Here is a 15,581-nt window from a genome sequence, read left to right as displayed (position 1 = left end):
TAAAATTTATATTAAAATGGATCATAATACAATTTTAATATATATATAATTAATTTAATAAACCGAAATTAAAATATTTATTTAAAACATAAAAATTAAATTCTATTTTTAAAAATTACTAAATTCCATCGTAATTAAAGTCAAAACTTTTAAAAAAATGTTTTATAATTTACCCACAAGTTAACAATAGTGAAAAAAATTTAAGTTAATTATTGGTATTTTACTAAGAAATTATAGTGTTATTGTTATACATAAATATTAATTAATTATTAAATTATATAAATTTATATTTTTTTATTGTTTAAATTAATTTTTAAAATTTGACATTTAGCTAATTTATTCTCCAAGATTATTTGTATTTCTTTTAAATATTTAATTTCTTTCTATTTAAAAAATAAAAAGTTAAAGTAATTAAATCGTATTTAAATTTTTAAAAAATAATTGAAAAAATAACTTGAATTAATTAAATAAATTAATAATATTATTAATTTTGATTAATTGTAAACTAAAAATGTATATATTTGAGAAAATTAGTACATATTATTTAACTAATGTTGCATGCATACTAATATAATGCAATATTTTAAGGAAAATTCAGAATAACATAAAAATGAGTGAAATTAACCCAAGAAAAAAGTGGCTAATACATATATATATATATATATATATGTGGAGCTCAAATGGTGCGATCATGGCGGATGAAAGCAGCAATTCTTTTCACAGCAGCCTTGGAGCTATCCTTCGTAGGATCCAGCAAATGAAAAACATGATTCTCTTCTTCATCCTCTGCAATCTCCACAACACCTTCCCACCCACTCGCCAGCAACTTCTCGTAGTACTCCCAACCTCTCGCTCGGAGAAAATCCTTCCCCGCAACACAAACCAGCACCCTCCGGCACCCGAGACCGGCCAGGCTCGGACCGCTCGACCCGCAGACATTCAGAAGCGGGTCATCGGACCCACTCGAGTCCGGAAAAGCAAGAAGCCACATGGCATCGACCTTGGATCTAAACGACATGTCCTTAACCTCATCGCCAACTGGCTCTTTGCCCCAAAAGTACGGATGAACCAAAACGACGCCGTTGAGATTCACCGCTGGTAATGCTTTTTCCCCGACTCGCATGGCCATATGATGAGCTATGTTGGCACCCGCACTGTCACCCGCGAAGAACACGTTTTGTATATCTGCATGTCGGTTTAGCCAATCTTCCGGGCCGGTTCCGTCGGAATGGGAGGCGACCCATTCGAGAGCGGCCCATGAGTCGTCGTGCGCCGCAGGGAGAGGGTGTTCCGGGGCTCGGCGGTAATCGACGGAGACGGCAATGATATTGGCTTCCGCGACTAACGTGTTGAGGTGGTTGTGGTAGGTGGGGGAGAAGGCGGTTTCGATGGCGAAGCCGCCGCCATGGAAGTAGACTAGAAGGGGAAGCTTTTGGTTTGGGTGGGTGGATTTGGGGAGGAAGAGTCTGGCGTGTTGATTTGTCTGTGGGGAGTAGATGACGTCTTTGGATTGAACGTTGGTGGTGGGATCGAGCGAGGGTGGGAGTGTGGCTGTGCCCATGAGTCTTTCTACGCGGCCGTTTTTGTAAACCCGGAGCATTGGGGAGAAATCTTGGGCGATTTCTTCTTGCTTTGTTGGATCCATGGGAAGTAGTTGCAGAAGAACACGAATTGGAAAGAGGTCTCTACAAACGGGAGAAGGGATAAGATTTTTCCCTATGCCCTTTACAGTTTCTTTTTCTTGTTTGTCTTTTTCTTTTTGGTTCTCGAGCCATTTATTCATTTATTCTCCGTATATACTTTTACTAAATATTCAATTACAAATAAATTTTTATAAATTAAAATGTAAATCCCAAAAAAGTTGTTAAATATTCTATCATAAATCAGAATGAATCTCTCATTCACTCAAAATGACATAAAAGTCTATTATCTTTTATTGAAAGTCAACATTCAACGCTCTTGAAATCAAGAACTGCAACTAAAAGCCATATATATAATATATATATATGTGTGTGTGTGTGTACATATTGATAAGATTATGGATCATGATCTTGGCTAATGAAATCAACAATGGTCTTAAGAAGAGGACCCACAGCTTCTCTCGTAGGATCAAGCAAATGAAAAACATGGTTCTCTCCTTCACTCTCCATCATCTCCACAACTCCTCCCCACTCACTTCTCCTCACTTTCTCACAGTACTCAACCCCGCTCTGCCTAAAACCATCCCTCTCTGCAACACAAACCAGAACCCTCCTGCACCGGAGCCTCGCCAGACACGAACTATCGCCGCACACGTTAATCAAGGGATCATCGAGCCCACTAGAGCCAGGACACGAGAACCGCCACAGAGCGTCGATCATCGACCGGAAAGCTACATAACTGGCCTCCTCGACAATCGGGTCTTTACCCCAGAAATACGGGTGAACCAGAATGATACCATCAAGAGCAACGTAAGGTTTTCCATGGTTTTCTTCTTTGCCAACTCTAACAGCCATGTGGTGAGCTATGTTGGCTCCGCAACTGTCACCTGCTAAAAACACCTTTTGCAGATCTGCGTATCGGTTCAGCCAATCTTCCGGGCCGTTTCCGTCGGAATGGGCGGCGACCCATTTGAGTGCGGCCCATGAGTCGTCGTAGGCTGCCGGGAGAGGATGCTCCGGGGCTAGGCGGTAATCAACTGAGACGGCGATGACGTTGGCTTCTGCAACTAAAGTGTTGAGGTGGGCGTGGTAAGTGGGGGAGAAGGCGGATTCGATTATGAAGCCGCCGCCATGAAAGTAGATTAACAGTGGGAGTTTCTGGGAGTGAAGTGTTGCGGATTTTGGGATGTAGAGCCTGGCGGAAAGATTTGGCTCGGTTGAAAAGACGACATCTTTGGATTCGACGCTGGTTTCGGGATCGAGAGATGGCGGGACGGTGGCTGTGCCGCGAAGTCTTTCCAGGCGGCCGTCTTTGTAGAGGCGAGCCATGGGGAAAAAGTCATGGGCGATTTCTGAGCTGCTCGAATCCATGGAGGAAGTGGAAGGAAGAGAAGACTACAAAGTTTATGTTTATGTTTTTGCTTTGCGTCTTGGTCTATAAATAATGCCGGTGAATAAGTGCATCCACGTGTATGGTAGATGAGTTAGTTGAGGATTTCATAAATATAATTAATTTCTTTTGAATTTTTATTAAAAAAAAAAAAATTATTACAAAAATTAAAATATTTAATCTAATTAAGATTTAGAAACTTCTATATATATATACATACATATATATATACACTGTGTTGTCTATATCGGCTATAATATTGGTTGATTTTTTAAAAATATATATTTTATTTACTCGGTAAATTTTTATTTTACAAAAAATGCTATTTAGTAATTAGACTAGTATATACATTTTTAAGATATTAAATAGATAACTCGATTTTTAAATAATTATACCATTTTGAGTTTATCGAGATTAAATGATTTGATAATTAAGATTTTTATATTATAATTAAAATTTACAAGATTACAATATCATCACCGGATAATGTTTTAATTTAATAAAACTAATAACTTAATTTATTAATGTATTAATAATATTGTAATACTCAAATTGAGCTAAATTTTATTATTTTTAAATTATATATAGCGACGAAAATTAAATTTAAGTAATTAAATTTTTAATAAAAATTATATTTTATTTAAATGACGCACTAATACTAAAAATTAATGAACGAGTTACTTGGAACTCTAAATCAACAAAAAATTTCGTAACTTAATCTAATTTGTTCGGATGTTTAAATTTGTATCCGTCAATTTAAAAATATAAATTTAAATATTGAATTGTACAATTCTCGTCACCTGTGTTAATAGATATACCAAAATTTGCATTATTACATCCTTAGCTTCTCGCACGAGCCGAACCTAATGCCTTTCAGGATTAGGATGCTTCCCTTTAGATTTGGAAATGGGGGATAATTTGGCAAAGTTCCGATCCCTCCACCAAAATTATGTTAATACTAAATAAGTGTAGAATAAGGGTAATTTTTGTATGAAAATTTTAATTTGAACGTATCATAAATATATATACATTTTTTTCTAAATGTAAAATATATTTAGCATATTATACAAATTGCTTATGTATATCGTTAACATTTAACACATTATAAGGGAAAGTGGGTTATAGACAAAAATAGGAGTATACCATTATTTCGATTACTAATTGAATCGAAATAATTTCTAAATTGATCAAAAGATATTTTATATTGATTAAGTCATTGATATATATATATATATATTCGAACTAAATATTTTTCGTGAGTTGAAGGGAATCATTCAAATATATATAGATAAATTAATAAGTTCATATATTATATATATTTATAAAAAAGTTAATCGTAATAAATTGATAGACTTGAATAACCGACTAATTAGATAAGTTATACCTATCAAAGTATACATAAATGTAAACTAATTTTTGAGTATATATTTAGTAAAAGTATTATTATATTCATTTTCATCCACCAAAACATATTTTATATGTAGCAAAAAAAATATGGAGATTATGAAGATATCAAAAGCTTTAATGACTATATATATATATATATAACTTTTTTATGCAATATTAATTGCATTATATAGATCATTTAACTCATTGGGCTTGTAAGTTATTAATATATACCTACTTAATGTACAATACAAGTAATATATTGAGTTATATCTATTTTATTATGTAGTTTAATTTTTAAATTTGTAAGTATTTATATACGTATGGTTCATACGAAGGTTCTATAAGATATTTAAAATAAAATAAAATTTAAAAATATTAAAATTAATATTGTTCTTTATTATTTATATACGAGATAATTAAAATAGAATTATAACTAGCAAGTTGACACTTGTGACATAAGATAAGCACATGCACCTAGATATACGTACGTGTAATCTATACGTACACGCACGCGTAAAGACTAATCCTGCTTGATTAATGAAACAAATTTCTGGACCAAAACGACAGCGTCTTCGTGCAATTTGGTTTCCTCCTTGAGATGAAAAACGTGGCTTTGACCGACATGTTCCACAATCTCCACACTTCCATTCCACCCACTCTTCTTCAGCTTCTCACAGTAATCGATTCCAACTTCTCTCAGTTCATATTCGTCTTTCTCTGCAACAAAAACCAGAACCCTCTCACATCCCAGTCGCCGGAGATCCTCCATCGTCGGCTTAATCCTCGGATCCTCCATTCCACCATTGCTCGCGCCCATGAAAACGCACATTCGATCAATATGATCAACACCTGCAAAATACGGATGCACCATAATCACACCCACCACTTTTACACCCGCCGGCAACCCGATTGATCCGACCCGAACCGCCAGCGTATGCGATATGTTGGCTCCGGCGCTGTCTCCGCCGATGAACACTCTTTGGAAATCCGCGTGATGGTTTAGCCAAGGCTCGGGTCCGTCGCCGGCGACGTGGGAAGCTACCCACTGGAGGGCAGTCCAGGAATCCTCGTAGCAAGCGGGTATGGGTCGGGTCGGGAAGAGTCCGTATTCGACGGAGACAACGACGGCGTTAGCGTCAGCGGCGACTTTGTTGCAGAAATCGTGGTACTGCGGGGAGAATGCGGAGAGCATGCAGAAGCCGCCGCCGTGGATGTAAAAGAGGAGAGGGAGCCTGTTTTGGGTTTTTGCGGATGGCGGGAGGAAGATTCGGGCGGTGACGTGGGGGTCTGACGAGATGATGACGTCCTTTGATCGGACGCCGGTGATGGGATCGTCGGTCGGAGGGATTTTTTCGCAGTCGGGGGATAACATCTCGACTCGGCCGTCCTTGTAGACGCGGAAGAAGGGAAAGTCATGGAGGATTTCTGCATTAACTGGTGAAGCTGCCATCGAAATGGAAGAGAGAAATGAGCAAGGTCTCCAAAACGGAGAACGAGGCTTTGAAAAACGACGAGAGCTTTTTGTTTTTGGGCACAGAGAGACGTCGAGCTGGGGAGGCTTATAAGCAGTTCAATTCTAAAATTAAATTAAATTATAATTATGTAATCAAATATTATATTTTATTTATTTAATAAAAAATAAATTTATTATTATCAAATTTCTTAAATTGTTTTTACGATAGTAGAAAAGTCAAACAAAAATGGGGGTGACCAATTTTGACCCTATTCTTATTTCAATTGGTTTTCAAATATGCATTAATTAATTTATCAAAAAACAAAAAATAATAATAAATATTTTGAGGAGAAAATAAGTATAGAAATGGGACATCTTACTTTTAGATAATTATATAAAAAATATTAATAAATTAATAATTTATATAGTATAATAATTAATAATTTATTTTTATAAAAAATTTTAATAAAATAATATAAGATATTACGTGTGAAGTACATATATTGAATTATAAATTAATTATTTTAATTATTTTTTTATCTATTATGATATGTTATACAAGTAACTTCTTTAATTGCGTGTAATATACGACATTTTATTTATAAAAATTTGATAGTTACATATTGGACGGAGACCATATATTAAAATACACAAAAAGCAAACGAATACGACAAAATAAAAAGGAAATGTAAACTAATTTGCCGAATTTTATAGTTCTTGATGTACCCTTCTAGCCAAAAATATATAAATAAAGAAAAAAGCATTTTATATAAATAATATAATTATATATATGCACATTTATATATATACTAATAAATTATTAATACATATATCTAAAATTATATATTTGGGTTGGGTTTTTATTTTTTAGACAAAACAAAATTATTGGGCCGTGTTTTGGGGTAAAATAAAATAAGACGATTTGGGGGTTTAATTTAAAATTGGGATGCAAAACGGTGTCGTTTTGTAGAGAACAAAAAAAAGATAAAAACGGTGTCGTATTAACGTTGTAACATTGGATACCCACGAAAGGTCATATAACATTAAACTATTAACTTCCAATTTACAAGCTCTCATCATCATATCATTGTCATTTTCCTAATCCTGCTTGATAAAGGAAACAAAAGTCTGGACCAAAACGACGGCGTCTTTTCCTTCTGGTTCATCCGCTAAATGAAAGCAATGAATGGTCTTGGCCTACATTTTCAACCAGCTCCACACTTCCTCTCCACCCACTTTTCTTCAACTCCACGTAATAATCAACGCCGACATCTCTCACATCCCAGTCGCCGGAGATCCTCCTTCGCCGGCTTCAATCTCGGGTCCTCCCTCCCGCCATTTCTCGGACACATGTAGAGCCACATCTCACCATTTCTCGTACCCACGAAAAACGGATGCACCACGATCGTCCCCACCAGTGTTACACCTTTCCGTAACCCGATTGACCCGACCCGAACAGCTAGCGAATGCGAAATATTCCCGCCGGCGCTGTCTCCGGCTACGAACAATCTGTCGAAGTCCGCGTGATTGTTTAACCATGGGTCGGGTCCATCGCGGTTAACGTGGGACGCCACCCACTGGAGAGCAGTCCAGGAGTCATCGTAGCAAGCGGGAAGGTGTCGGGTAGGGAAGAGTCCATAGGCGACGGAGACGACGACGGCGTCGGCTTCGGCGGCGATAGTGTTGCAGAAATTGTGGTATTGGATGGAGGAAGGTGAATCCATGCAAAAGCCGCTGCCGTGGACGTAGACGAGGATAGGAAACCTGAAATTTGATTAGTGAATAACTTGGTTTTAGTATAGTATAACATAGTACTCTTAACTATAGTCTTCCTCTTTCAAACTATATTATATATATATATATATATATAAAATTGAAACTAACCATCAACGGTAAAACCATGAAATTTCGTATTACTACAAAATACAAAGATAGTCGATTGATTAATGTATAATTTAATATGTTATTTCACACATTATAAAGATACATTTAATACATACAAAATTATGTGCATACTAAAAAAACTTGTAATTCTTTAATTATTTTTAAAATAAATATTCTCGAGTAAACATAAACTCGAGCAACCACCGTAGTAAAAAAAAACTACCTATTTTTACAAAATACTTATTTTTTATTAAAAAATTTATAAAATAAATTATATATAAAATGAACCAATAATTTAATTTATAGAGAAACCATAAGAATATATAAGAGATATAAAATTTAAAATGAGAAAAAATAGTTAATAAAATAAAAAACTTTTGCTGATTTTTTCTTATATTTTTATTATAATTTTAAATTTATAAGCTTTATAATTTTTTTTTTTCAAAATTCATTTATTATCACACTACCGACGGGGCTCCGTTACCAGCCGCTCGGATCCCAATTCCGTCCTTACTCCACCTGTGAATGATGAGAAGTGAGTTCACATAACTCAATACGATAAAAATCAAGTTGTAAGTGTAATATGCAGTGACAAGAATTTCCAGAAATGTCTATATGCATTTATCCTACCCAACCCCAACAACTCATAACCCTCTCCCTACACTAATTATCAAGGTCCTATTCCAAGGAAATAGCACGGCCAAACAACCCCACCCACCCAACAATCATCCATTAACTCCCGTCACCAACATCGGCGACTCATACACTCTTCCCCCATCTCCCGACCTCACGAGACCACACACACACACACCCAACCACCTTCATTCCACGTCACCAATATCGGCGACTCATACCCATATCTCCACCTCTCGAGCTAATAGGCCACGCACACACCCACACACCATTATTCCGCATCACCAACATCGGCGACTCACACTCACTCCTCCACCTCTCGACCTAAAGAGGCCACACACACACACAAATACTATCGTCTCGCGTCACCAACATCGGCGACTCATACTCACTCCTCCACCTCTCGACCTAAAGAGGCCACACACACACACAAATACCATCGTCTCGCGTCACCAACATCGGCGACTCATACTCAATCCTCCACCTCTCGACCTAAAGAGGCCACACACACACACAAATAACATCGTCTCGCGTCACCAACATCGGCGACTCATACTCACTCCTCCATCTCTCGACCTCGTTGGGCCACGCACACACACAAACATTTCCACCTCCCGTCACCACCATTCGTGACTCATGCACCCTTCTACCCCTCTCGGCCTTGCTAGGCCACACTCACATACATATCCCCTCCCTGCTCCACCAACATCGGCAACTCAACCTGCCCCTACCAACGGCCTCCAAATCTCCCCTCCCAAACCGCATGCTCCCATCTCCCCTTATACCATGCTAGTCCCAAGCGTTCTAACTTGCTAACTCCTACTGACCACATTACTCCCCTTCTCCCATCCAATCCCCCTCAAATCCTGTTTCCTAGTCCCCACTGCCGTAGCTTCCAGCTCCCTTCCCTCTCCCACTGCCCCCTACCCGCTACCTCCCCCATCCTCCTGCCTCCTCCCGGTTCCTATACACTTTTGCCTACCTAGGGCGATTAACCTCTCCGCTTGCACCGTTTCACGCCACATACACGCCCTCACCACCGTGCATTTCGGGGAAACACATCACCGCCTATTAGCGGCTCCCTCCACATCCCCACCCACGCACACACCACGCACACAACTCTTCTGTCCTCTCGAGTTTTTATCCCACCCGCGCCCCCTAGATTGTTCTCTCACATCCTCCTCACTCTGTTCTACCCGCACCACCCCCATCCTTCCCCACGGCTCCCCACACGCCTCCAACACCGCCATACTTTTCATTCCTTCCCCGATCACCTCCGTGAGCGCGCGGGACAACCCCACGCTTACGGCCTACCTTCACTGCTCCACTCCGTCGCGCCATTGCCGACGCCGCAACCTACAACAAAATTCTCTACACACACACACCACACCAAACAGCTCAAATTTTCACCGTACCTCCCGTTTCCATCTTCCTTCTTCCTGCCGGTCGCGTCGTCCGTCCACGGCCTCCTTCCCTCTCCCTTCTCGCTCCCCTCCGCCCCGACTCTCTCCTCTCTCCTTCTGGAACTTTCCTCTTCTTCTTCGTCTCCGCTGTCCTCCTTCCCTCATTTTCTCTTTTTCTCTTTTTCCTTTTCTTTCTCTTTTTTTTTCTTTTCTCCTTTTTTCCTTCTCCCTTTCCCGACCTCCTTTTATACTCTGCCAGCCTACCCCAAAACGACGTCGTTTTCCTACATCCCAAAACGACGTCGTTTTCCTTTCTTTCAAAACGACGTCATTTTTCTCCTCTCTAAAACGACGTCGTTTTTATTATTATTATTATTTTTTTTTCTATTCTTTCTACTTTCTAGTCCTTACAAATATAGAGCACTTGCCCTGATTAATTTGATTAAATACTGTTTTGCCACTGCATATATATATATATATATTAAGATAATAATTAAGAGAACATGGTTGAAACTCGGGTTAAACCAACTTGAGAGGAAAGGCTCGTTAAGAAACATGTGGATCTTTTTGAAAAAGAGATATCGAGATGTTGTATGCGTAGAATTTATTAATGATGTGTGATGCATGTTTATGTATGTTCACTTGCTTATACATATATAAACACGGCTTTATCAATGCAACAAAAGAAGAAGAACACGGAGAGAATTCTTTTTCAAACCCTTTTAGGATTTCTATATAGCTCGCCATTCCTCTAGAAGAAATTAGATTAAACCATATCTAATAGTTAGAAGTAAATTCGTACTGAATAAAAGAGAATGAACACGAAAGTGTACTTGAATTCATGATGAAATAGATATTCATGTCTTGTGATAGATCTTCCAAATCAACACGTGGTTGTAAAATAATGATTTTCATTACTGATGGGATAATAGGAAATAAACAAAATACAGACGTATGATTTGAGAAGTATAATCGTTTTTTATATTGTCAAGTTTTTTCATTTTCTATTTTGTCCATCATAAAATAAAAAATTATAAATATAATATATGTATATATTATAAACTCATATTTAAATCCGATGCATTAAGATTCATGACTGTTTAACCGTAATTGATCACTTTTAAATGAATTTAATAAATCGATAGTCTATTACGCACATCGAGACCTGCAGTAAATCTACTTGTTGATAAAAAACCTAACATATTTTGCCTCTTTCTGTGTGTTCTTGTAATTTTTGTTGTTCTCCATTTAACGAGTTTGTTATAGGATCTTGCTGTGATAATATTAACGTAATTTGAAATGTTAGGTGTACATATGTTCATCTTCGTGGAAAATATTTTTATAAATACATAAATACACATGAATTCAAAAATTAAAAATTATAAAATATTTTTATTTACTAAACAAAGTCCAAAGTCCCATAAATAAAAATGTTTTATATTTTTTATTTTAAAAATTAATGAAAGTAAATATTCATAAAAATATCCATTTATGACGTACAAATTAAAATCAAAATACTTTTTGAAAAAAAAAAAGTACAAAAAATATAATTAAGATAATGAAAGGAAGTGGATCTGTTAAACAATAATTAAGATAATACACTTTCTTTTTTTGTGTATACTTGATTTGACATTTCTCTAATTGTCCAAATAATTAAGTTAATTAATGTCCTAATTACACTAATTTAATTATTATAAAATATTCATTAACTTTATTAAAATTTAACTCGACTTAATTATTAAAATATTAATAAATTAAATTAAATATTATAAACTAATTACTATTAATTTATAATATATATATTTTAAATAAAATATAAAATTTTTAACTATTAAAAACCGTGTTATTAATAATATTTTATTAAAATTATACAAATTAATTTCAGACCCATTAATTTCCAATTTTCTATTAAAAAAAAAACTTCAAATAAAGGTTATAAGTATATATATATATACATTCAATTTCTATACAAATTTTCATTTTCCTAAATATAAAACCTTACTATTTTTCCAAAATTTCCCAACAAAATGTTGAAATTTGATGAGATAGATTCTATATAGCTGTGTTGATATGTAAGTTTCTAAAACCAATTTGTCTCCTATCAATAATTTGTCTCATTGATTACTTAGTTTCCATCTCCAACTTCCTTGTCAAATTCCCACAAATGCCTGCTGCCACATCTATTTTTGCTCCCCTCTCTGCCAAAATTATTGTCGTTTTTCTTCGTCACAATTCGCTGTCATTGCCCGAAAAAATTTCGTCGTAGATTGGTCCCCAATACAACTTGCGTAATACAAACTCTCGATTCGACAATAGTAATCGTAACTAGTAGGTTTTCTATTTATAGCATTATAATATTAATATTTCGTATGAGATACATGTTTGGAAGATAAATTTAGTTTTGACAAAGTAAATTGTATAAGATTTAAACATGAACCGCAAATTCTCATTCGAAAATAACTCTTTCTATGTTATTATTAACGCGAGGATTCAATTCGAGAAGTAAATAAAGAGATTAACGGATTTTGAAAGAAGAAAAAAAAGAAAAGTTCCAAAATAAATAGTACATAGAGAAGAGGAAATAAGATATAAATACACTTTTTTTTTTTTTTTTGCAAGTTTAGTTGTTTTATTAATGCTTGAATTTAAAATTTTGATTCTTACATTATGAGAAAATTATTCTATAAATTTTTTCATCTTACATAGATTAAAACTAAATAATTAAATAGATCAAACCTTTGATCAATTTACTTAACAAAATATTAAACTTTAGGTATTAGTTTTGTTGGTTGATTACCAATGAAAGAAACCAGTGTCTTCATCAAATCTAGAGCTTGATCAGAATTAGGATTCTTCAGATGAAAGGTGTGGCCTAACCCTTTGCTCTCAAATATCTCTACACTTCCTCTCCAACCACTTTTCTTTAAGTTCTCGTAGTAAAACATACCACCATTTTTAAAAATGTCTTTCTCACATAAGAACACCAGCACCTTATCACACCCAGTCTTTTTCAAATCTTCTATGTTCGGTCTTTTTCTACGATCTTGTAATTCAGTGTTAGCTTGACATAGGTACATCCATAATCTATTATGAAACACACCCGTACCACCAAAATATGGGTGAATCAATGCTGCACCAACCACCTTCACTCCCGCCAACCCATTTGATCCGAGTTGGACTAACATGTTATGAACTATATTTGCCCCAGCACTATCACCTAGCAGAAAGGTCTGCTTAAAATCAACATAGTTGTTCAGCCACAGATTTTGATCAACCCCATTAGCATGTGCTGAAATCCACTTTAGAGCAGCCCAAGAATCATTATAACAAATAGGTATCGGGTGCTCTGGTGCCAGTCGGTAGTCAATAGAGATAGCAACTATATTGGCCTCAGCAGTTATGGAAGATACATGTTGATCGTAAATCGGGTCAAATGCAGACCTTAAAGAAAACCCTCCACCATGGAAGTAAACAAGGAGAGGAAGTTTCTTAACTGGATCAACTACTCGGGGCATAAAAAGGCGGCCAGAGATGAATGGATCATTCGAGATGATGACGTCCTTGGAAACAACTCCGACCCGACGGGAGTAATCTGAATTAGGTGAAATTTTCTTAATGGGTTTGTATCTATGAATCCGACCATCTTTATAGACTCGAAAGTAGGGAAAGAACTCTTTGGCTACCTGATTGTTAACTGCGTTAATTGAGTTGATGACCTCCATATTTGTTTGGTAGAGTTTCAGTAAGGTTTTAAGGGCGTAATATGCTAATATTAATGGTGAATGTTCTTACAAGATTTTTGAGGTTTATATACTTGATTTAAGAGCAAAGGAGATGGAGAAATCTTTCATAGATTGATTCTTATTTAGTATTTAAGTTTCTTTTCTTGGAGAGTAGTGTAGTATATTAAGTTATATAGTTGTGTGTGCATTTATAGTATATATACATATATCTTAAATTGAACTCTTATTATTTTAATTTAAATTGAACTCTTCTTCCTATTGAGAACAAAAGAAATTAATATTTATTTTCTGCACAAATAATTTTTTGGCTAAATAATTAACTTTAGACATTAATATTTGTTTCTATTCATTTCTAGGAGGATTTAAAATTGACTTATGTTTTGCATGTAATATTTAATTTAATAAAATATATAAATTTATATTAGAAAATGGTTATATTATGTAAAATTTTTAATAGAATATGTGAATATAGTATATTAATGAGATATAGAACCTAGTTAATTAGATATAATATATTGGATATTGTTTTTTTTTAAATTTTTTTTCAAATATATGTATGCCGAAAGATGCTAGTTTCTATTAACTAATGTTAAATTATCTCGTGTTACACAGGAGTTATAATTTTTAAAATTAATTATTTAACAAATAAATTAAAGCTAAATAAAAATTAAATTCTTTTTTTATATTTAAAATAAATAACATATTATCAAAATTATTTTTATACTTCAAATAGATAATTATTATATATATTATCATATTAATTTTATTTTTATGATTCAAATTTTGAGTAAATAATATTTAAAATTTTTATCTTTATATAATATATATGATCATAATCATCAAATGATTTTATTTTTATATTTCAAAATTTAAATAGATAGTATCTAAACTTTCATTTCCACATAATAAATATATATATTTGTAATTAATATTAGTAAATTATTTTTATTTTTTATTTCAAAACATTAAGAAAATATTCTATGAAATTTTCTGGTATTAATTATATATATATATATTGATATGGGTTCATGAACTTAATTAACGTCTAACTTGCTCTTAATAAATAATTCTATAATAAGCTAAATCGTAAGAAGATCAATTAATGGACCCTGACTTTGGAACAAAATCATATCAACATTAAATGTACATACATATCTATTTATATATATATATATATGTATCATCAATGTAAAAGCTCAAATCCCCTATATAAGGGTTTTAGTCTAAGCATACTAATAATAATACTAAAATTTTTATTTAACGTAAAAATTAAGGACTCGAATATTACATTCATTGTAAGTTCACTTAAAATGCTTACATAGGAGTTATGAGAATGTTTCAAATTTTAAAACGAGAAAATCACTAACAAATAAATATAATTAACATCTATTCAAAATTTACGAATAGAAAATAGATGGTTGCTTAGCTGGTCTCTTAGTTTTTAGGATTCAAATATTAGTCGTCCTGATATGAAATGATTAATAAGAAGGGGGTGAGCTGCACTAGTTCAGTAAGAATATTAACACCTTACAACTAATATGAAAAATAAAAAAACTGTAGAAAAATATAAAATGACCGATGGAGCATAACTTTAATGAAATCTGAATGCTAGTGCATTTATTGTTCGATTTACTGAAAATGTTAATATTCTATTTCGTAACTAATAGTCTATCAAATACAAAACATTAAATAAAAGCAGAATGACGATTTAATCGTAATAAGCATATATTCTAATAAACATACAACGTTAAGTTCTTAACTGTTTTACCCGAAATCAGGTATTCATATTATACTCGTTCCTATCTTACCACATTTATCTTTCCCTAACAGTATCACTGGAGGCCCATAGGGATCCCCGCTACATGTGGGTACATAACATTTCTTTGTAAATCATCAACTATCCCAATACTCCGTCCAATAATGGATGCCACATAGTAAAGACCATATCAATACCCTGTTTGGTATGAACCAAATCAATTTACTCCCAACTCTGTCTGATATGGGACTTCCCAACTCCGTACGGCTGAAGATAACATCCACAGTAGG

The 15,581-nt window shown here is 34.5% G+C and overlaps 1 protein-coding gene and 4 pseudogenes across 2 annotated transcripts; all 5 read right to left on the bottom strand.

The window, feature by feature from the left end:
• Window positions 1-463: 463 nt before the first annotated feature.
• On the bottom strand, window positions 464-1,829 carry LOC110813812 (putative carboxylesterase 12). The gene has a single exon (XM_022041074.2). The coding sequence runs from the start codon at window positions 1,781-1,783 to the stop codon at window positions 677-679; it is 1,107 nt and encodes a 368-aa protein (XP_021896766.1). The 5' UTR covers window positions 1,784-1,829; the 3' UTR covers window positions 464-676.
• A 71-nt stretch (window positions 1,830-1,900) lies between these two features.
• Window positions 1,901-3,070, bottom strand: LOC110813813 (putative carboxylesterase 12 pseudogene; annotated as a pseudogene).
• Window positions 3,071-4,794: 1,724 nt separating this feature from the next.
• LOC110813689 (putative carboxylesterase 12 pseudogene) lies at window positions 4,795-5,973 on the bottom strand (annotated as a pseudogene).
• Window positions 5,974-6,854: 881 nt separating this feature from the next.
• Window positions 6,855-9,730, bottom strand: LOC110825971 (putative carboxylesterase 1; annotated as a pseudogene).
• A 2,644-nt stretch (window positions 9,731-12,374) lies between these two features.
• Window positions 12,375-13,580, bottom strand: LOC148253165 (putative carboxylesterase 7 pseudogene; annotated as a pseudogene). Its single transcript, XR_015812799.1, has one exon. The product of XR_015812799.1 is annotated as a putative carboxylesterase 7 pseudogene (transcript).
• Window positions 13,581-15,581: the final 2,001 nt, after the last annotated feature.

The sequence above is a fragment of the Carica papaya genome, chromosome 6 (genome assembly GCF_054855325.1).
Source record: "Carica papaya isolate Zhongbai chromosome 6, ASM5485532v1, whole genome shotgun sequence".
Lineage (NCBI taxonomy): Eukaryota > Viridiplantae > Streptophyta > Magnoliopsida > Brassicales > Caricaceae > Carica > Carica papaya.
This window is presented reverse-complemented; position numbering and strand designations above follow the sequence as displayed.

Bases quoted from the DNA above. Each gene is read 5' to 3' on its own strand.
- LOC110813812 (XM_022041074.2), bottom strand. From the start codon at position 1,783: ATGAATAAATGGCTCGAGAACCAAAAAGAAAAAGACAAACAAGAAAAA.